The 22,474-nt window shown below is 53.9% G+C and overlaps 2 protein-coding genes across 25 annotated transcripts in view; both read left to right on the top strand.

The window, feature by feature from the left end:
• The first annotated feature begins 5,320 nt into the window (after nt 1–5,320).
• Ntn3 (netrin 3) lies at nt 5,321–8,417 on the top strand. The gene is made up of 6 exons (NM_053732.1): nt 5,321–6,790; nt 6,862–7,050; nt 7,143–7,292; nt 7,417–7,467; nt 7,584–7,658; nt 7,925–8,417. Exons 1-6 carry the CDS (start codon nt 5,863–5,865, stop codon nt 8,272–8,274), a joined length of 1,743 nt encoding a protein of 580 aa, NP_446184.1. The 5' UTR covers nt 5,321–5,862; the 3' UTR covers nt 8,275–8,417.
• Nucleotides 8,418–9,389: 972 nt separating this feature from the next.
• Tbc1d24 (TBC1 domain family, member 24) overlaps nt 9,390–22,474 on the top strand; it is a 28,561-nt gene continuing 15,476 nt past the window's right edge. For 23 of the 24 annotated variants that reach the window (XR_015630301.1, XR_015630295.1, XR_015630292.1 and 20 more), the window contains exon 1: nt 9,390–9,451. The gene's annotated coding sequence lies outside the window, so the exon portion shown is untranslated. The remainder of the gene's footprint in view (nt 9,452–22,474) is intronic. The other variant, NM_001105769.1, reaches the window with a different exon arrangement.

The following is a 22,474-nucleotide window of genomic DNA, read 5'->3' as shown; positions in this document are numbered from 1 at the left end:
AGAAGCTAACGCCTCATACCCTGGGCTTAAGTTACACTGGTTGAGAGCTGCCACATAGATGTTTGGGACCAAACCTGGGTCCTCTACAAGGGCACCAACTACTTTTAACTGCCGAGCCATCTTTCCAGCTCCTAGGTTTTATTTTTTTATTTTTTTAAGATTTATTTATTATTATATATAAGTACACTGTAGCTGTCTTCAGACACACCAGAAGAGGGCATCAGATCCCATTACAAATGGTCGTGAGGGGTTGGGGATTTAGCTCAGTGGTAGAGCGCTTGCCTAGCAAGTGCAAGGCCCTGGGTTCAGTCCCCAGCTCTGGAAAAAAAGAACCAAAAAAAAAAAAAAATAAAAACAAATGGTCGTGAGCCACCATGTGGTTGCTGGAATTTGAACTCAGGACCTCTGGAAGAGCAATCAGCGCTCTTAACCACTGAGCCATCTCTCCAGCCCCCCCCCCTTTTTTTTAAGACCATTTTTAGTTGGTCCTTGTGCCCAGTACCATTAGTTCCAGTATTTCAGAGACTGAGGCAGGTATATCTCAATGAGTTTATGGCCAACCTGGTCTATGTATTAAGACCTGTCTCAAAAAAGAAAAATGTATTTTTAATTGTGGGTGTATGACACCTGTGTACGGTTTCCTGCAGACTCCAAAACTGAGGGCATCCACTGTAGCTAGAGTCAAAGCCTGTCAGATGTATATGCTGGAAGCAGAATGTGGGTCCTCTTAGAGATTAGCACGAGCTCTTTTTGTTTGTGTGTTCCTTAGGGTCTTTCTGTGTAGTCTCCACTGGCCTGGAAACTCAATATATAGACCAGGTTGGCCTCCCTGAGACCCATTTGTCTCCTTCCTGAGCACTGGGACTAAAGGCCTGTACTGGGATTAAAGTTACTGAGATAAAGTACCCCCATGCCCCTAAGCAAGCATTCTTAGCCACTGAGCCATTTCTTCAGTCCCAGGTTCCTAGATTTTTGTTCTGTCTTGTTGAGACGGGATCTCACTGCGTAGCTCAGCCCGGTCTCCAACTCCTCGCCCTCCCGTCTGTTTCACACGAGCTGGGATTTTGAGTGCATTTCAGAGCCCTCGAGCACACCCCAAGCATCCCTTCCATGTATTTACAGCCCTAGAGCCTCACCAGACTGGAAAGGAAGTAAAACCTAGCCTTAGGAGAGCCAGGGGAAGTCTGAAGGTGAAGGAAACGAGCTAGAGAATGGTTAAGCCCTTGCTCCTCTGGTTACCAGCAGGAGGTCCTTACAAAGAAAAGTCTGTAAAGGTCAGTCCTGCTGACCAAAATCAGTCAGAACACAGCCCCACTGAGGGCTTGGAGTGATTAGAGGCGAAGTAGAACATGAAAAAACATGGACTTCCTTGAACTGAGAAGTGCCTCCCAGAACAAAACCCAGGAATCTCTCAGCGGAGAGAGGCGGCTACTCAACCCTGTCAAGCTGGCACCCAGCTCCAGGAGAATGCCCCTGACTAGAGCCATCCATTAGACTAACCCAGCCCTTTTTTTGGTCAGTCTACTGCTCCCTGGAAACCTTATGCTCCACTGCTGTGATCTAGAGGTGGCCTTAACCCTAAGGCCGGTCATTCTCCACCCCAGGATCCCTTTCTGTAACAGGCTACCTGGAATTATTCCATTGGCTGGTTCCCTTTATTATTGCTCCTACAGCCACAGTGTACCAGTGCTTGATCCTAAACCAAAGAATGGCAGGGCCTTGCCCACTCTGCCCCTGGCCAAGCTTTGGGAGCTCAGCCTTGACTACATGACCCTACCTGGTAGTGTCCAGCCGACTGTTCTAAGTGCTCAACCCCTGAGAGGTACCCTGGGTGGAGTTAGAAGCCGTGTTTGTGAAGGGTTCTGTGAAAACAGTGGAAGCACTTTAGCCATTACCCACCACCCTGCTCACCCAATTCCTTGCCAAAGCCAGGAGGAGGCGGTGGAACTCCCAGGCGTCCTGGTGTCGTCACCGCGTCAGGGACCAATTGGCTCTTACGTGGCAGTCCAGGATGTGACCTAAGGCTGTGGTGGGCATCCTTACCATTGCCATCCCATCCCCACCCCAGAGCACGGCCGGCCACCTAGTCGGAAACATGAGAACACCAGAGTCCTTGCCTGAGCCCACCCAGCCAGGTCTGGAGTCCCCAGAACCCCCTGGAGCTGTGCATGCCCTGTTCTTGGCCACCGGCGGTGCAGGGAGCTCATGGTCGCGCTGCATCCTGCCCTTCGGCGCCCTGGCGGTGCTGGCCGGTGCAGCTGGCACGGGCATCACCTTCTCGCTGTGCGGGCCCTGCCTGGATCTGTCCCAGAGCATGTCGCTGGCTGCTCTTAGCGTCGGCCTTGGACTCCTGACCGCCACCTTTCTGTGCTGGCGAGCTCCGCGGAGGAGGGCTGGGCTTGTGGAGCAGCGGGAGCCCCGGGAACCCTGAGCCTGTGTGAGAGGCCACCTCCCAGCAAGGTCTGGGCGAGAAAGGGTGCTGCGTTTCACTGTTGGCAAGACACAGAAGACCCCTCCCTAAACTGTTTATTTCTAAATCCTCATGAAGTAGGGAGGCTACCACCCTTACTCTTCCTCCTCCCTCTCCGCCCTTCCCCCTCACACCCTCCCTCCACCAACCGGTGGTGCTTTTCAGCTTTTCGCTTTCAACACGGAGGGCTGGTTGCTGCCGCCCAACTGGCCTGACAGTGTGGAAAGTTTTGCAAAAAAGTCTGCGCTTGGAGTGTGGAGGACACGGAGAGTGTAAGGAACGGGTGAGGCGGAGAGTGTAGACCTACTGGCCTTCCTCACTACCTGTGGGTTCTTTGAGGTGTAATAGGCACTCAGTAAATGTTTGTGCAAGGCAAGAAGAAGTGGTGGCAAGGGTCTGAAGGGAACAGTTGGACCCGGGCTGGCTAGGGGATTATTTGAAAGGTCAGCAGCTCCCTGCGGCCTGAAACTGTCAAACACTATCATCCTCTGTCCCCCTCAAACCAACTGCTGTTATCCAATAGGTTGAGTGTGCCGAGCTTGCAGCGGCTGCAGGTGTGAGGCAGGAGGCAGAACCTCTTTGTTCCAGAAAGTGCCTGGAGGGGGTAGGGAATAGTGAGATGAGAGGCCTAAGAGGCCTCAATCAGGGGCTGAGGCAGGTGGCTGGGTCCACAGAGAGTTATAAGCGGCTCTTGGAGACTAGAGAAAGCTATCCCAGTGCCCAGCCCACCATCTGTAAGAGTAGCCCGGGGGCCAGGCAGTGTGTGCAGAGCGCAATTCTAGGAAACGGATCTGAAGTCTACAGCCTCCTCCTTGAAGAGCTGGTGATGCAATGGCCATTTGAGCCCCTGTCCCCTCTCCATCCCCCAGGACCTGATAAATGCTGAGATCACCAGGCACCAACTTCCACCCACATCAGAATCCATCACACACTCTGAGGACCCCAACAGCCTCAGCTGGAGATAAAGTTTATTACACTGTTAGGGTGAAAGGCTGTTTCCCTATCCCACCTCCCATAGATGTCTGGGGGGTCTAGCAGGGGTCTTGAAATTCAGAGACAGCCTGGGTTTGCCCCCAGGCTTCTCAAGCATAAGCTACTCTCCATTCCTCCCATCCCAACCAAGGCTCCTCCCATCCCTGTGAGCTTTGGAGCTGGGGGCTAGAAGGACCTAGAACATTGATTCTCAACCACAGGGGTCACCTAAGACCATTCGGAGACATGGATTTCGTAACAGTAGGAGATTTCCAGTTACAAAGTAGCAATGAAAATAATTTTATGATTGGGGTCACCACATGAGGTAGTGTAACAGTTCCTCATGTTGTGGTGACCCCAAACATAAAGGGCTATGGCATTAGGAAGGTTGAGAATTACTGCTCTGTAAGAAGGTGATTAGAAAGGGCTAATCCTGAACTTGGCCAAACCAAGAGCAGAGCAGAGCTCCAGCCCATGACTACTTGTAAAGGACACACTATTCACTTTAGGAAGGTGAAAGGTAAGGCTTTGTGGTTGTCCAGATGAGGGGCAATACCCACTCTAGGATGTCTGCTTGTCTATTACCCATGCCTGCGAGTGTGCACAGGAGGCCTGGGAAGGGACCTGGGGTCGGCGGTTCTCAGAGGGAACCAAGTGTCCTACAACCTGCCACACTGCTTCTCCCAGTGCCCGCCTCTGCTGCAGCCCCTGTCCTGGGAAGGGTCCAGTGTTCTTGTCTCACTAGTCCTTTCCGAGTGCTTCTCTTTCTCTCCTTTTTTACTGTCAGGAACACTTTCAGTTCAGGAGGGTAGCTCTGAGTACACAGGCATCCCCACATGGCCTCTTACCAGCTGCAGGGACTGGCCTGTGGTCAGCCTCCATTCTGAAACCAGGTGTTTGGACCTCAGGACTGCTCCACTGAGATGGGACAGTATTCCTACCCACTCTGTGGAGTCCATCCCAGCGCTGCCTGGTCTGTCAAGGACCAAAGGCAAGAACCTCTCAGCTACAGCTAGCTGCCCACCTCCAACTTGTGCCCAACTCATCTGGGGCATCTGCCTATTTTCCTAACCAAATTTACTAGGTGGAGACTGTCAGGTTCAGGGATTCTGAATCTGGCTTATTTGTGATCCTCTCCATTCGTCAAACTTCACTCCTTACCTTTCCTGGGGGCTTTCAACAGGTGAACACACCCTGAACTTCAAGGGGCCATCACATAGGCTGTACTTTGTGTCCAAGCATTCAAGTCCTTCTGAGTGATGGGGCTATCATATGACACAACTATACCCTGATACCCGGGAGTGTTTAAAATTAAGAGATTGACTGGATCCACTGTAGAACAGTGACCTCAGGGTTTAGCCGAATCCAGATGCTCCCTAGTATACCTAGATTAGGATGCTGTCTATGTTGGCCCATCGAATGCTCCCAGCAACTCCTCAAAGCATGGCGAACAATAGGCATTTTGGCTGATGAGGAAACTGAGGAACTCAGGCCACACAGCCAGAAATCCAAACGGCTCGGATTTAAAGTAAGATCTGCGTTCTTACTGCTAGAACAGACTACTGCCTTGGGGATACCCAACAAGAACACCGGCCCCAACTGTCTTCCCCCATTCTGGGTAGCATCCAAAACTTCAAGCTTCAGTCCTAAGGTTGTGCCTGCATGATGGGCCTCTGGGAGGAGTGGCCCAGACCCCAGCCCAGCACGTGGCACCACCCCAGGAGGAGCCAAAGCCTGGCTTCAGGCCGAGGACCCTGCTGGGTGGTCCCTCACGGGCTGCAAGGCTGAGCTGCCCCCTCCCGTCAGTGCATTCCTGGCTCTCCAGCCCCTCCCCCGGATCGCGGGCCTCCCAGCCCCCTCCCGCGCTGGCCCAGCCTATGTCTGAATCTGCTTCTGATTCTGGCTGTCGGGACAAGGCCCCCTCCCCTCCTTCCTTCCCGGCCCGAGCAGCTCCGCCCCTGGCTAGGACCAGGCTTGCTCCTGCTGAGCCCCCCACCCCCTTCTGGCACAGCTCCTCTGCTCTTGCTGCAGCCAGAAGAAGGCGGCAGCCCCGGCGCCCCAGGCCCCGCCCGCCCAGGGCCCTTCCCGGGAGGCCGGGAGACCTGCTCCTCCTGGCCCTCCGTGGGTGAGTGCTGGCGGCCGGCGGCGGGTGGGGCCTCCGCGGGCGGAGGCACCGGGAGCGGGGGCGACTCCTGTCAACGCTCCAGGCCTAGCAGGAGGACTCGCCAACATCCCTGCTCCTGTGCTCGGCCCCAGGCGTGCGGGTGGCTGCTCCCACTTCTGGCCTGTGCTGGGGCGGTCCTGGGGCTCTGCTATCTTGGCACTGAAGACCCGGCACGCAGAGTATCGGACTAGGCTCTCTCCTCGAGGGCAGAATCGTTGGGCGGAAGCTGGCTGGTTGACTCACAGCGGCCACGGCCATGCCCACCTGGCCCTGGGGGCTGCTGCTGACCGCGGGCACGCTCTCCGCTGCACTGAGCCCAGGGCTGCCGGCCTCTGCCGACCCCTGCTATGATGAGGCGAGGGAGCCTCGCTGTTGTACTCCTGGCCTAGTGAACGCTGCTCTGGGCCGAGAGGTGCTGGCGTCCAGCACGTGCGGGAGGCCGGCCAATCACGTCTGCGATCCCTCGGACCCGCAGCGGGCACATTCTGCAGACCTCCTGACCTCAGCTCCGGGCACTGCAAGTCCTCTCTGTTGGCGCTCCGATGTGCTGCAACGGGCACCTTTCAACGTAACCCTCACGGTGCCCCTGGGGAAGGCTTTTGAGCTAGTCTTCGTGAGCCTGCGCTTTTGCTCAGCTCCCCCAACCTCCGTGGCCCTGCTTAAGTCTCAGGACCATGGCCGCAGCTGGGTCCCCCTGGGTTTCTTCTCTTCCAGCTGTAGCCTGGACTATGGCCGTCTGCCTGCTCCTGCTGATGGCCCTGCTGGTCCAGGGCCAGAAGCCCTCTGTTTCCCAGCCCCCCAGGCTCAGCCTGATGGTGGAGGCCTTCTGGCCTTCAGTGTGCAGGATGGCAGCCCACAGGGCCTGGACCTGGACAACAGCCCCGTGCTCCAAGACTGGGTGACTGCCACAGATATTCGCATAGTACTCACAAGGCCTGCCATTCAGGGAGACACCAGGGACGGTGGGGTCACAGTCCCCTACTCCTACTCAGCCACTGAGCTTCAGGTGGGAGGTCGATGCAAGTGCAATGGGCATTCCTCACGGTGTCTGATGGACACCCATGGCCACCTGGTCTGCGACTGCCAGCATGGTACAGAGGGCCCTGATTGCAGCCGCTGCAAGCCCTTCTACTGCGACAGGCCATGGCAGCGGGCTACAGGGCAGGAAGCCCACGCTTGCCTTGGTGAGGCCTTGGAGGGTAGCCTGGGGACTTCCGGCCAGGCAGGGCTGCCCCTGACTGTTCCTTCCCTGCAGCTTGCTCCTGCAATGGCCACGCCCGAAGATGCCGCTTCAACATGGAGCTGTACCGACTGTCCGGCCGCCGCAGTGGTGGGGTGTGCCTCAATTGCCGGCACAATACTGCTGGTCGTCACTGCCACTACTGTCGGGAGGGCTTCTATCGTGACCCAGGCCGTGTCCTGAGTGACCGTCGTGCTTGCAGAGGTGAGCCTGTCACCTGCATGCGTTCATGATTTACTTCCCCCAGGACCCCCGCTGCTCTTCTGAGTGAGCCTCCTCGTTTTTTTTGTCCTCAGCTTGTGACTGCCACCCAGTTGGTGCTGCTGGCAAAACCTGTAACCAGACCACAGGCCAGTGTCCCTGTAAGGATGGTGTTACCGGCCTCACCTGTAACCGCTGCGCCCCAGGTTTCCAGCAGAGCCGTTCTCCTGTCGCACCTTGTGTTAGTGAGTGACCTTGCCCTGTCTCAGTCACCTCAGCCAAAGTCATATCAGAAATTGACTGTCCCCCAAACCCTTCCTTCATATGTCCCTACTATCCCATCATAGACTGTTCTCCCACATTCCTTAGAGACTCCTGTCCCTGGACCCACTGAAGAAAGCAGTCCTGTGGAGCCACAGGGTGAGTGGACAGCAGAACCCAGACTGGTATGACCTTGGAGGAGAGGGCTATAGCTAAAGCAGACCAGTGTGGGCGAGAGGCATGGAAATCTGCTAGTCTCCACTCTTTCCCCCTAGACTGTGAGTCACATTGCAGACCTGCGCGTGGCAGTTACCGAATCAGCCTGAAGAAGTTCTGCCGAAAGGACTATGGTAGGCTGCCACACCCTAGCCCTTCCATCTCGCCCCCAACTCCTTTGAATACCTTGACCCTGGCTGTACCTCAAGGCTCTTTCTTTCCTCGGGTCTCTCACTGATGCGGGCTTTGGCAGCTGTGTCTTCAATGTACCTCCCTCTAGTGGGTGGCCTCTTCATGTCTTTCCTAAGCCACTTGGACACTCTATACTTCTCTACACAGTCCCCTCCGGCCCTGCCCCACCTAACCTGATCGCTTTTCCACGCCCCCCCTCCCCTCGCAGCGGTGCAAGTGGCAGTGGGTGCGCGCGGCGAGGCCCGCGGCGCGTGGACACGCTTTCCGGTAGCGGTGCTTGCTGTGTTCCGCAGCGGCGAGGAGCGCGCTCGGCGCGGGAGCAGCGCGCTGTGGGTACCAACCCTAGATGCGGCTTGCGGTTGCCCGCGCCTCCAGCCCGGCCGGCGCTACTTGCTGCTGGGAGATGGGCCCGGGGCTGCAGCTGGGAGCCCAGCAGGCCGGGGACCGGGGCTCAGTGCTGCCCGTGGAAGTCTCGTGCTGCCTTGGAGGGACGCCTGGACTCGGCGCCTGCGGAGGCTGCAGAGGAGAGAGCGGCGGGGGCGCTGCGGGACCGCTTGAACCTGCAAGCTGGGCGTGGACTGGGCGGGCTCAGTTCTCTTATCACTGGGCGCGGCGCGTTCAACAGAGCATTAGCCTGCTGGAAGTGTCACGTGCATCGCCATCTAATTTCCCCCATCCCCATACCCGCTTGAAACTTATTTGGCGGTATCCCACCCCCAACTCAGAGGAGTATGAAGGCCCCCTAAGAGCTCTCTGGAGGCTCCTAGGGCAGCCGTCACCCTCAGAGGGTCCTGATCTCATCACCCTGGCTGCCCAGAACAAAGGGTATCTGGATACCCGACGTCTCTTAAAGGTGTGAACCCGCCCATTCCCAGGGGATGCTAGGATCATCCCTCTGGGGTTTGAGCACATCCCACGGGCCACTGTGATTTCCTCAACTCTCCGATGCTGTGATACACCAGAGTTCTCCGACCTCCCCAAAGCCACTGCTGCCACCATGAACTCCTGGACACTGCTGCAGGGGCTGCGGCTCAATTGCACAGCCAAGACAGCGATGTCTCTGCCTCCAGCCGGGAATGTACAGAGCATTGTAGGCTCCTCTGTCCAACATCGTGGATCTTGTCCTCATATCCATTCTGGCCTGCCTCTGCCGGTCACGTGCCTGTGTCCCCATCCGAGGGTCACGTGCCTGTGTCCCCATCTGCAGCTGCATCTCTGCCTGTGTCCCATGTCTTTCTTGTCCTGTTGTCCCCATCTCTGGGGTCCATCCAGCTGTCGCTTTCTACCTCGACTACTAGTCTTGGCCTCCTGGCTCCTTGACACAGGTCCTGCCCCTAGCTAGGAGCCAGCCCTACACTCTATCCGCTCAAGACTGGACGTCGAGAATGGGAAGTTCAGGTTCACGTGTGACCGGACCAGAGGCGACTTCCATGGGCAGCCATCGGGGTTCTAGTTGTCCATGACTTTGCATCAGGCGCTAGGGCTCCCCACCTCTTTAGGCGAGCCCCCGCCCATTAGCGCGGGAACCGCTGTTTGGCTAGCGCATGCTCCCGACTTGGCCGCCGCCGGGCGCGAGCGCGCATGCTCAGAGCCGGCAGCGCCCGGACGCGGGGCGCTCGGGGTGGGCAGCCCGCAAGCGCGTGCTTGTGGGGCGGGGCCGCCTGCGCGCGTGCGCAGAAAAGCCAGCGCGGTCCAGCGGAGAGCTGAAGGGAGCGGTGCGGTGCGGCGCGCCGAGGTGGGTGCGCGGCGGGGGCGTGGCGGCTGGACGCGGGGTGTGGGGGGTTGTCACTGCCACTGTGCGCTGACCGGCGGCACCGATGTACTGAGGGAGGGGGGCACGGGTCGTGCTCGGTGCCTTGGTTGCTGCGGGTTAGGGGGCTCCAGAGTCTAGTGCTGCGTGCGTGACGTGGGCCCCGGAATCAGACCCCTTTGGACAGGCCTGGCTTTCTTTGATCGTCGCTGCCTTCTCTGGGCTCTGTGTCGTGGGAAAGAACTGCCTCTGTGTCAACCTTCCCTTGAGGCACTTTCCGTCCCTGCGGAATAGGAAATCCTCTTTCTGTATTCGTTCGAAATTGCAGCAATGTTCATATACCTTTGCCCTCGGAGACCTGCGACAACTCGGGCCCTTCACTTGCCAAAGATGACAAAGCTGCCCTCCTGACGCTTGGGTACTCTCCCAGCCTGAGAGCCCTATCCAGCAAGTGTCCCTGATCTGCCTCTGTCACCTGTGCCTTAGCTTGGCCTTGTGCTTCTGGAGTTTTGAATAACAGCTGGAGGGCAGAGCTGGCACCACACCGGGTGGGCTACACATGACAGAAATCAGTCTGTTGGGTGCTGGCAGCCTGACCACAGATTTTCCTTGCCAGTGCTGGCTCAGTTCAGAAACAGTTGTGCTCTGTCCTTCTTGGATGGGGGCTCACTGGGCTAACTTTAAAGGCCAAAGATTGTCTAACCCAGCCAAGACGGATGCAGGTGTAAGTTGGCTGTTTTTGTCAGTTGTGTTTCTGTCTTTCCAAAGGCTCAAAATGATTTTTCTCGTCTCACCCCATTCTGCTGGAAGATCAGCAGGTGACTCCCAGGCAGTTGGTACAACTGTCCCATAATATGGCATCTACTTGGGGGCAATGACTCCATTTTCATTTTTACGCCCCCCCCCCCAATAGGCACCTGTCATTATTCACTGGATCGTTGTGGAGATGACTGTATTTGTGCTCTCTCAAGCTCTATCTGGTGTCAGTTCAGTGTAGCCTAGGTTGGTGTCAAGATCAACCCAGATGACAAATGGTCAAGAAGTTTAAAATATTTGATGGTGACCATTCATATTGAGTGCTATGATAGCTTTATGTGCTTCCTCTATTCTGATGATTAATTCTCACCTAATCTCCTCAGTACTCAGATAAAGACTTTAGGGGATGCACTGGGTAGTGACAGCCGTATTTAGAATCTAATCTTTGTGTGACTAGGCCTGGAGCCACATTGTGTTGTCTCTGCTCCCCCATGGCTTAGCACTCAGTCGGCCAGGCAGTCTTTGAAGTGCTTGTTGGAGGGAATAAAGATACCAGTTTTTTGAATGCTGCAATGTCAACTAGTGAACTAGCAATGTAGTGGCTTTCAACTGGATTAAGGGTGACCTTTTGGGTGGCAGAAGTAATCTAGTAATCTAGGCAGGGTTTTCATAACAACAATCAAATTCACCTCCCTGGGAGTGTGAATTCACCTGCCTGTGTTTCCTACCAGCTCTGAGTAACCACACCTTCCAGGACTCTCGAGCAAGTCTCAGTGACCTTGGGCACACAGCAGTTGCTCCTAATCCTTATTAGAGACTGAGCCAACCTCAGAAGACATAGTAAAGTGTTTGCCTTCTAATGGCTTCTAGTTTAAAGTACACAAGACAATGAAGTGGGTTGTAAAAAAAAAAAAAAAAAAGGCAGCATTTGCCGTGTTCAATGTTCTACCTGTTTGAGCATACCTTCTCTGTTTTGACAACGCTAAATGGAAGAAAGAAGCCCTTTACAAACAGCCTTCTCATTTCAGTGGCAGTTTGTAGCCGTCACCTTCTAAATGGAGATATTTTTTTTAAAGCCCTCAGGCCTTTTACTGAGAACAAGCTTGAATTCATTATCTGGGAATTTTCACTATCCTTTTTATATGTGTTTACTGCATTCAGACTTCAGCAGTGCCTACCTGTACATACAAGGCTCTGCATTCAGTGCCCAAGACCAGAGGAGCTGCGTGTGGTGGTACACAGTTCTAATCTTTGTAGAGAGGCTGAGGCAGAAGGACCAAGTTTTAGGCCGCCCTGGTATACAGAGCAAAACTCACCTTCAAAACAACAGAAAGGACTGGTGAGCGTAGTTCTATAATAAAAATCTTATCTATTGTGCACAGGGCCCTAGCCTCAATCCCCAGAACTAAAGGGGTGGGGGGAGAAAGGAAAATGGATTGGTGTGAGGAGGTGCTGGGGCCGTGCTATGGACACAATGTTGAGTGAGATTCAGAAGCTTTGGAAGATTGAGACTTGTGAATGACTTGATCAGATGACTTGATCAGATGTATGTTTTCTGGGACCAGAAAGGCTTCTGCGTGCGCCGAGGGTGGGGCCGGTTGAGGTACCTTCAATCATAAGAAGGGCAAGACTGAGATAAGCAGTTGCCCGGATGAAGGAAGATATGGGGTGACTGGCAGCCCGGGGCTACATTGCATACAACACAGAGAGAGACAGGCTTGGGGAGGAATAAGGCTTTGAGTTTAGAGAGGTGCCATTCAGACAGTGGGTGAGCATCTCCTGGTCTGGAGCCAAAGAGTATATGCATGGGGCTCGAGAGCGGAGAGCATTCCTCTGTGGCATTTAAGCTGGGCTTCCATCCAGACTCCTGATATTGTGTCCTGAAGACACTGAGCAAGGGAGAAGGCTGGTTGGTGGCCTGCTGCTTTGTGGGCGGAGTGGAGTAAGGTGATGGGCTTTGTGCTTCTGTCATAGAGACCCAGGTTGCCTGTTGAGTAAAAGGACGATTCTGAGTGTCAAAGGTACAGCCTTCCCTGGCTCCACTACCTTCTAGGGGCTTTTCCTGTCTGCCTCAGGGAGCCTCCAGGTTGGGTGCTTCTTATCTCAAAAGATCCCATTTTTCTCCACACCACTGGCTGGACCTCTCTGTGTATACTCACCGGACTCTAGGAAAAAACCCACCTCGGAACTTTCCTTCCTTCCTTCCTTCCTTCTTTCCTTCCTTCCTTCCTTCCTTCCCTCCTTCTAGGCCACCAGCCTCTGTGGAGTCAGCCTTAGAAAAGGCAGCTCTTTGGTAAGAAGTAAGGAAGACCAAGCCTGTGGTATCCACTGCAGTCTTCTACACTTTGGGGGCCAGGAGGATAAGGGAAAACTGATAGTGCTGCAGAAGCCCCTGCCTGCCCACAGCCTCAGAGCACTGGTCCATGGACTGTGTGAGCTGCAGTGATTCGGCCTGGGACGTTTTCCTTTGCAGGTGACAGACTAAACATGAAGCACACCAAGCTCTTTCCGCACGTCTGTCATGCCTGGTTTGTCATTCGTTTGTTTTTGTGGTCCTGGGAGTTGAACCCAAGGCCTCTGTCTAATGCTACGCATGTATTCTACCACTGAACTCTGTCTCCAAACTAGGTTTTGGGATTTTAGAAACAGGCTCTCACTATGTAGCCTAGGCTGCCCTCGAACCCATGATCCTTCTGAGTCGGTCTCCTGCATGCTGGGATTACAGGTATGTGAGTCGTCTTCTAGCATGTTGCATGGGTTTTTTTAATTGGGTTCTACACATTCTCAGAGACTCTGGATGTTGACTGGTAGGTGAGTCTATTATGAATAAAAACTGATTTGCTGTTCTAAGGGTCACTCATTGTCCCGGTCTCGCCAAAGACTGCCCTTCCCTTCATTCCATCAGCCTCATCTTGAATCACTTTTTTCCTGTTTGCTGGTTACCGACCATCCTTCCCCGCAGGGCCCTTTCCACCGCTCCTGTCTTGGAAGCTTGCAGACCCTTAGAAGGACTGGGTTCTGGGACATACTCCTACCCTGCAGGTCTTTTCTTTCTTCACACACTCCCCCCAACCTTGTTCCCACACAGTACAGCACACAAAGGTCACTGTCCTTGGAGCCTGTGAGCTGGGCTAAATGTTTGTGCTTTCCCCTGGAACCTGTGCATGCGTGTACGTGAGTTCCTGTGTGTGGAGGCCAGAGTTCGGCATTTGATGTCTTGCTCAATTGTTCTCCACCTTATCTTTTGAGATAGTCTCTCTCCGGGGACCTGGGTCTTACCAATTCTGTTGGGTTAGCCAGTGAGAACCACTGAATCTCCTGTCTGTACCTTCCCAGTGGTGGTATGTTAGGTATGACTGCCACATCCAGCCTTTTATGTGGATTCTGGGGGACTGAACACTCACATCCTCATGCTTCTCTAACAAGCCCTTTACCAACTGAGTCATCTCTCCACCCTTAGACTGCCTTTTGATCTGAACCATAAAGATACTCACTGGTCTATGCCCTCCTTGTACACAGTGCCTAGACTCAGAAGGAGCTCTGTGCTTGGTGGCTTTGTCCTTTGATGGTGCTTTCTGTGCCACTGCCTGGGGCTAATGTAGACACAGACCCTAGGAAGCTTTTTCTGGGTATTGTTTCGGCTCTTATACTCTTGCTTTCCAGTTGTAGTGCCTGTACCTTGGAATGCCTTGATCAGTGTCCCGTCCTGATCAGGGCTTCCTGAGAGCTGAGGCAGTGCCTCACATCTTTGTCCTCCGGTACTTAGCACTTCGGCATGCAGGAAACATGTCTTGCATGCCTATTACAATGATTAAGGCTCCATGACTCCCGGATGGCTGTCTCTCTCGGTCTGAAGATGTTTGCCGAGAACCTGCCCGTGTACCTAGCCTTGCAGGGCACACCTGTCTCAGACACCTAACTTAGAACTTAGGTCTGTCAAAATTCTAGTGCCGCTGACATCTTGGCTGAATTCTTTTCGTCAGATTCTCATTCTGTATATGCTGGGAGCTCTTTTCCTGACCTGCTGTGGGAAGAAAAACACAGCTCTAGCCTCTGGCTGTGGACGTGAAAGGGGTGTCTAGAGTGGCTTGGTAATCTTGGGTCTCAGAAGTCCACACGTGTGATCTGAGGCATCTTTAGGAAGACCTGCGTCTGAACTTCCAGCCAGCAAGCCGTCCAGCTGGCCCGTGACGCCGTGACTCACGCCTCGTTACTGGTTACATCTCTTTTGTACCTAGCACGCGCCTGCCATTGTGTGCCACCTGCAAAAGGCCCACTATCAAGTTCCCTGTACCCAGCTTCTCAGGGACTCGACTGTGAGTGCCAGTCACCATGAACACTTGAGAAATTCCTGTGCTGTGCTTCAGGGCTGAGGGCGGCAAACACCCTGCCTTCTGGGGTCACCGCATAGGACAAGTTCGTTGTTAAGGCTTCCTACTGTTATGCAGCCTTCAAAATTAACTTGGGCCCAAGTCTACCTAGCTCCTTCTCTGGTTTCTTCCTTCCCAGGCACACAGGGTGTAATGTGACATTTGGGTATGGGAGTTACAGTCTAGAAGAGGAGGGGGACATACAAGCAGATGGCCACCATGCCTCAATGCACCGAAGGGGGTGGAGACAGAAGTGGATACAGAAGCACTGACCCGGAAGGTCACTGGAAGGACTTGGAAGGAGATTTGATTGGAAAGAAAGAAAGGTGACAACTATGTCCTGCCTCTTCTCCTTCATGTTCCTTTAGAAGGGATTGCCTTCCGATCGTACCCGGGCACTGTGCGGGGTCAGTGCCCCTGGAGCTGCTGTGGGAGGGGCAGGAAGGGTGGAGGACAGCAAGGATCTCCTGTATGAGGTGTGACAGGACAAGCCCTGGGCTTGGCAGCAGTGCTAGGATCTGAGCTGCGCCACCGTGGAGCTGTGGAGCTGTGGAACATGAAGGTCACGAGATACCTAGGGATACCGGGATACCTAGGGAGCAGCTGGAGGTAAGGGGCTGGAGCTCACATGCTCAGGATTGGCCGAAGCCAGACGTCTACAGCAGTGACACTGAGGGACCAGAACAGCAGGGAGAGCTGGAGCAGGGACCCACATCAGCTACGAGTGCTTTAGAGAGATAAGGGCCCAAGGTGTCTGTTATGTGTAGCATCTGGGTAGCGAGGTCCTAAAGGACCCAAGTGCTGCCTGCTATGTGTGTGACTCTGAAGGAATTTAAAAGAAGAGGCAGGGCCAGAGTAGGGCCTCAGTGAGAGTCAAGGGAATCAAGAGATCGGGAGGTAAGATTGGAACCTTGGAGGGGCCCGTACGTGGGTGCATCGCACCAGGTGAGGCTACAGATAAAGGGCTGGGCTGGGGAGGAAAGGATGCTCCTGCCTGATAGCCAGTCTTCCTCAGAGGAGGTGGGGGTGGGGGGTGGGGGGAGCTTGCTGGAGGCGAGCCAAGAAGACCTACCAGGCAGCAGCCAGAGCCTAGCACACTCAAGTCCCATGAGCAGATGGTTTAATCCACCCTCCCACCCCCACCCCCAGCTCTGATGTAGGTGTAGAGAAGCGTGCTTCAGCGTGGCCTCCTCCTGCCTGGCTCTGAGACAGGAGGACAAGACGGGCGGGAGCTGAGGTTTGCTGTGTCTGGTCTAGGTTAGTTGCAAAGGAGCACAGTGGAGGTGCCTGTAGACAGGGACCCGTGCTCCTGGGTAGGAGTGCTCTGTATGGCAAGGCCTGAAGAAAGAGTACTAGGCCCGGCATCTTTAATCCCGGAGCCAGAGAGGCAGAGACAGACAGATCTCTATAAGCTCGAGGCTGGTCTATATGTGACTCGCAGGCCTCCATAGTGAGAAACTGGGGGCGGGAGAGGAGAGAGACAGACCGTGTTTGTGAGTATTTGGCCTCTGGGTAGAATGGGGTTGGATGACCTAAGTATATATGTAAAGGTTTTTTTTTAATGTGGTTGGGGGAGGGGGAGGGGGAACCGGAGCCTGAGGTAGGGCTGCTCACCCCACCCTTCTAGTGTTAGCAGCACAGAGAACAAGGCTGTGGACCGGAGGCAGAGAGCCTAGTGAAGGGAGGTGGGAGGGATGCCTACAGAGAGTAGAGGGGCATGCAGTGGTGATTGGGATGCCATGGGCTAGCTCAGGAACCAGAAGAGGGTGAAAGAGGGTCCTGTGGGAGGAGGGTAAGAAAAAGGGTGAGGTTGAAAAGCCAGAAGACCAGTGTCTCTAGGCAGCATGGCTCAGAAGCTAGGTCTCCAAGGGAATATTCTGGAAGTTTGTCCATGCAGGACCTCTCCCACCGTGACATTCTGCATGGGAAGGCCCAGGGTGGCCCGTACCCTAAATGCAATAGCCCCCAGGTGGTCAAGCTGCCGTCTGACACTTGTCCAGTGATTCTGATGGCTGTTGCTTCTGTGTCCTGTTTCCTGTCAAAAGATGGATCTCTGGAGAATGGAAGCCTGTGCTTCTCCATCTCAGTGCCCTGGTGGCATCAGCTCCTATAGGATGGGGACAGACCCCCGTCCTCGGTAGATGGGGCCCTTTGTGATGTGCCTCCCTCCCATGGGAAGTTAAGCCTTTACTTTCTCCTGAACACAGCAAGCACATCCTACAGCTGTGCGCTCTCGTCTTGTTCACGGGACACCATGTCTACGTGTGTCCTGATTCTTTTTTTTTTTTTTAGATTTATTTATTCATTTATTATATATAAGTACACTGTAGCTGTCTTCAGACACACCAGAAGAGGGCATCGGGTCTCCTTACAGATGGTTGTGAGCCACCATGTGGTTGCTGGGAATTGAACTCAGGACCTCTGGAAGAGCAGTCGGGTGCTCTTAACCACTGAGCCATCTCTCCAGCCCGTGTGTCCTGATTCTTAGTGCGTTTACAATCCGCTGTCAGGTGTCTTGTTCTTGTATCTTCCCTACTCCGTCAGGTGCCAGGGACCTGAGAGACATTTGAGAGAAAGCCCTGGATGTGGGACGGGTGGATTAGCTAGTGACCCTTTCTTTCTATGTTTCTTCTGTGCCAGGGCTGAGGTCTCAGGATAGGATGAGCATCCAGCACCCCCAGTGCCCAGGATCCCTGACAGCATCCTGAGGTTGTGTGTATCTGTGTAGTATTCAGCAGGTTCTTGGAGGAGGGGGACATCCTTGAATGTCCCTGGTGGGTATGAGGAACGTTCATGTATGGAGAGGGTGCGATTGCCACTTGTTCTTGATTGATACCTCTGTTCTTGTCTCTGCCGCTCACCTCCTGGTCCAGGTCTGCTGTCAGGCTTGGCACCCCAGCCCTGGCCCCTGCAGCTGCCTGTAGTGTTCCTCCCCTCCTCCCTGTCATCACACTTCTCCCAGCACCTGCCCCGCACACTTGCCACCCCAGATGCCCTTCCTGCATCCTACCTGCTGACATCTCTATTCTCAGCCCCTGAACCCTCCCACACCACTCACCGCTGGGCCAGCCGCTCAGCATGTTGGCTCTCCGAGCATCTCACCAGACAGCAAACCATCACTATCATAGCGGTCATGGCTGTGTCTTCCCCATCCCCCAACAGCATAGCCATGGCCTCCCCTGGCCCTGGAGGCATGGTCAGTGCCAAGCAGATGATGGTGTCTGGCTGTGTTCGCTAGTGACCCACATATTGCACCACCCCAGAACTGGTGTGCTCCTTTCTTCCCATGTTCAAGCATGAACATGCTTTGACTTGTGCCTGCGTGACCAGCACGAGGGCAGTGTGTGCTTATCTATCACATAGAAATGCCCACAGTGCCTCACGTCCCCCTTCTGTCATCCAGTGTTATCTTTGATGCCTGCTGGACTTTAGATTTCCCATATGCTCAGGATGGGGGCCCAGCCTTCTTTATCCCTGTCTGATGTTCTGTCTGCTTCTGGTCTCCAGGAAAGCATGGGGGATGCTAAGACTGGAGAGAAAAAGCTAGGCCCTGCCCAGCATATGACATGGTGACTAAGGTTCAGTCAGCCAGGGCCTTGGGTCACAGTCAGCTTGTTCCTGTGGCTGGGGGAAGGAGCATAGGCTAACGCCAGACAGGGGTGCAGTACTCCCTTAGGACAGGCTGTCTTTTGTTTTTGGTGGTTCTATGTGGGCATGGGGGCCTTCCCCATACCATCAGCACTGTAGGAAACCTGCTGGGCTCTGCCCAAAGCTGTCTCTGAGGAATCCCATGGCCTACTAATAGCCCTTCCCCCCACCCACTCAGCTGGACTAGACCCTCCTTCCTCCCTGACACCTCATCACCTGACACAGACATCAGGGTGGTTTCTAACTCTAGATCTAGAGTGTCGCATGTTTAACCTCTCCTGCTTCTCACTTCACACCAGCTCCCCCATGCCCACCAAAGACTCCCCAACTTAGTGGTGCCTCCCCCACCTTTCTTCCCGCCATGCTGTCCCTCAGTACTTTGTCTTCACCCACCCCACCCCATCAGCACCCCATCTTTATAGATTTGAGGTATTTATGGTTGTGGGTCTCTGGGGCCATCAGGGCTCTAAACTAAAGGTTTGTGGAATGAATAAAAGTTTGGAGCAAAGGGAGTTATTACTGTTGTTGGCTCCTCCATTGCTTGTGACAAAGACACTTAGCTAGGAAGGGAGGCCCAGTGTGCAGGTGTGTTACAGGGTAATCCTCAAGGCGCAGTCTGTATGTCACATGATAAGGAGTTTGTTTTCAAATCTACCTGTTTGGAAAAAGAGGTGAGAAGTGCAGTCTCATGACTAAAGCCGTGTTTGGGGACAGCCTGGTGGTGTTGGAAAGGGACCTGACCTTGCTGAGAAAGGAGCTAGGGCAGAGCTGACTGTGAAGAGGCCCGGATCTCAGGAGGACAGTGACAGCGTGGAAGGCCCACAGGCCTTAAGATTTCAGCAGATTGGCCATTCCTCCTGTGCAGGGGGCTCTCCAGTCCCTCCTCTGTCCATTCATCTGATGTGGAGTGGTCCTTTGCCGTCAGGCTGCCCCTTGACTGAACAGGATGGATTGTGAAGCCACATCTTTGGCAGGCAGCCTCTGTGGCTGAAGCTGGGGTGAGGTGAGGCCTCTGGTGTGAAGGCGCCAACCACTCGGTCCCTATCCAGGATGGGGCTCATTTGTCCCCACGCTCCCTTTTCCTCCTTCCCACCTGCCTTCGTTATGTTTCTACTGCTGTGATAAGACACGAACACCAACGCAACTCACAGGAGAAAGAGTCTGTTTCAGGTGAATTCGTGACCATCATGGTGGGGAGCATGGTGGCAGGCATGGCACTGGGGCAGAGACCTTACATGTGATCCACAATCATGAAGGAGAGAGAGAGAGAGAGAGAGAGAGAGAGAGAGAGAGAGAGAGAGAGAGAGAACCTAATAAGAGAGCTAGCCAACTAGGAATGGTGGGGACCTAGCCCAGTGACACACCTCCTCCAACGAAGCCACACCTCCTAATCCTTCCCAAACAGTTCTACCAGCTGAGGACCAAGTATTCAAACACGAGCCTATGGGCTGTTCTTATTCAAACTACCACCCAGCTCCACGTCCTGCCAGAGGCCTGCCGGGACGCCACTCATGGTGTGTCAGTGAAGCCAGTCCTGATGAGCATGATTCCGTTTCAGCCCGCTCTTCTGTGGGCAAAGGGCAGAACAAAGACTTTACTGTAGATGAGAGAGTTTGACTTTCTCTGTGACATCTGAGGCTTCCCTGATCTTTGGTCTTACCCTTGGCAAACCCAGGCCAGTGCCCTGTGTTGCAGGCATCTCCTGGGCAATGCCATCCGATCAGGAACATAACATTTTGGGGAACTAAAGAGTATTTCTTTCCACATGTTTGTTTGTTTGTTTTCTTTAAAATAGACACTTCCCATCTTCAGTTACCTTAACCTTTCAAATAGTCTCCATGCTGGTGAAGAAAAGGCTATAGACATCAGGAGAGGATTGTGAGTGGGGACAGAAGCAACTCATGGCAGGAAGGGGAAGTGAAGCTGTTTAAAGAGGCAGTTGTATGTGTGTGGTGGGGGAGGGGACACCACAGAACTCAAGCTCTGGCCCCATTGCCTGTGGGAGAACTACAACTGTCTTCAGGAATGACCACTGGGATATCTCTTCCAGAGGCCCCTGCGTATCAAGTGCCAGGCCTAAGACTGAGTGCAGCCTCAGAAGAGAAGTGCAGGTGTCTCCTGAGGGAGTACTGTCTTTAAACACTTTCAGTTCTGGGCTGGAGAGAAGGCTCAGTGGTTAAGAGCACTGACTGCTCTTCCAGAGGTCCTGAGTTCAATTCCCAGCAACCACATGGTGGTTCACAACCATCTGTAGTGAGATCTGATGCCCTCTTCTGGTGTGTCTGAAGGCAGCTAAATAAATCTTTGAAAGAAAGAAAGAAAGGCAGAAAGAAAGAAAAAAACAGTTTCAGTTCAACCTCACAGCAGAAACCTCTGTTAGACCATGGCCTTCCCTGCCCCGCCGCCCATTCTTAGCATAAACCCGGGCACCATCTGTGTGCCCATGTTCTGCCTCACTCCAGCCGTACTGCTTCTGGCGTTGGCTGTACATTCTGGCCACACATTTTCTCCTTGGAGCTTGCCCTCCTCAGGGTGTACCTGCCCTCCTCACACTATCCCCAACACAGCTCAGCTCCTCTCCCAGCTGCGGCAGTCCCATTACCCCAGTTCAGATGTCATCTCTCGGGAGGCGCTCACACCTGGACCCTCAGTAAAGTAGCCATTACCCTACAGACCCACTATATGGAGACCCTACTGTCTGAAACTGTCACCAGCTGTCACTCCATACATCTAACAGGTGTCGGGTAACATTTTTCCTGCTCTCTGGGAATTACTTCTAAGACCCAGAGCTGAGGGCCCGAGGCAATGAATGCCTCCCTTTCCAAACACGTAGAACTGGAGGAGAGGGGACCAGCCTAGGGTGCCAAATAGCTCTTCTCTGTTGAGAACTTGAGGGTGCAGAGAGGGACTTTAAGACAATGCAGTGCAGTGTCTGTGCTGACAAATCACAACCCCAGCCCTCAGGCTGAGGGAAAGTGGCCTCTGAAGAGCAGTGCTCACAGTGGCAGCGCCTGCCCAGGGTCTGCGGCTGCTGTGTCACCCTAAGGTCACCCCACCCAGCGAGCCCAGAGGCAGTGCTCAACTCAGAGTTGTTACTGAGCGCCAGTGTCTCTAAGGGTAGGTGTTCCACAGAGCCACTGCGGAACACCTTGGCCCAAGGAGCTAAATCTGGACTTGGAAGCCAGGCCCACCTGATTTCCCAGTCCTCTCGCTAGCCTCATTTGTACCTGCTCCCCCCTCTCCTTGACCACGTCACACAATGTCTGTCTGAGGAGTGTGGTCTGTAAGTCTGTGTGACAACAGCCCACCAGCAGATAGACTGACAGAGAAAGAGTCAGGTTATCTAAGGGGGTTGGGGATTTAGCTCAGTGGTAGAGCGCTTGCCTAGGAAGCGCAAGGCCCTGGGTTCAGTCCCCAGCTCCGAAAAAAAAAAGAACCAAAAAAAAAAAAAAAGAGTCAGGTTATCTAGACGGCCTCATCCCCTTGGGCCTGGGTGAGCTCAGGGAGGACATCATGTACTTAGCATGCAAGAGAACCTAGGTTGGATCTTAGCCTTGAAAAGAAAAAGTGGAACGAGCCTGGCGTAGTAACACGCCTGTGATCTCAGCTCTCCTGAGGAGGAAGCAGCTCAAGGTCACCCTGGGCTAAGTTCCAGGCGAGCTTGGTGTACCTGAGAACCTGTCTCAAAAGTGAAAGAAGAGGTCAGGTGCGGTGGTGCTCACTTTAAGCTCCGTGCTCTGGAGGCAGAGGCAGGCTTGTCTCTGAGTCTGAAGCCAGCCTGCTGGCTTACGTAGTGAGTTCAGGCCCTCCAGGGTCTCAAAGCTTGGGGGGGGGGGGGCTGGTTTATTTCATGTTTTTGATGAATTTCCTGCCTTTGTCACTCCCCCATTTTAATGACCAATCTATAGAAAATGTGGCTCAGTTGTAATATGTGTGTAAATGTAAGAAAAGGTTTTAAAGGCCATTTCCCACAGCAGTAGTGGTAGCCGGCTCTCAGTTGACGGAGCTGGGACTAGAGTGATGATCTGAGCAGTACTCTCAAGCTTTGCTCTGTAATCTGGTCTTAGCTGACCTTTTGTGATTATGCATTCTTTTTAAAAAATTTTTTTTCCAGAGACAGGGTTTCTCTGTGTAGCCCTGGCTGTCCTATACTGACTCTGTAGACCAGGCTGTCTCTCGAGTACTGGGATTGATGGCTGTGCCACCCACCGCTGCCCCGTTGCGTCCTTTTTTT

This window comes from Rattus norvegicus, chromosome 10, assembly GCF_021556685.1.
Source record: "Rattus norvegicus strain SHRSP/BbbUtx chromosome 10, alternate assembly SHRSP_T2T, whole genome shotgun sequence".
NCBI lineage: Eukaryota > Metazoa > Chordata > Mammalia > Rodentia > Muridae > Rattus > Rattus norvegicus.
This window is presented reverse-complemented; position numbering and strand designations above follow the sequence as displayed.

Coding starts and splice junctions, on each gene's coding strand:
- Ntn3 (NM_053732.1), top strand. CDS start 5,863: ATGCCCACCTGGCCCTGGGGGCTGCTGCTGACCGCGGGCACGCTCTCC. Junction 6,791..6,861: donor GGAAGCCCACGCTTGCCTTG/GTGAGGCCTTGG, acceptor CCTTCCCTGCAG/CTTGCTCCTGCAATGGCCAC. Junction 7,659..7,924: donor GTTCTGCCGAAAGGACTATG/GTAGGCTGCCAC, acceptor CTCCCCTCGCAG/CGGTGCAAGTGGCAGTGGGT.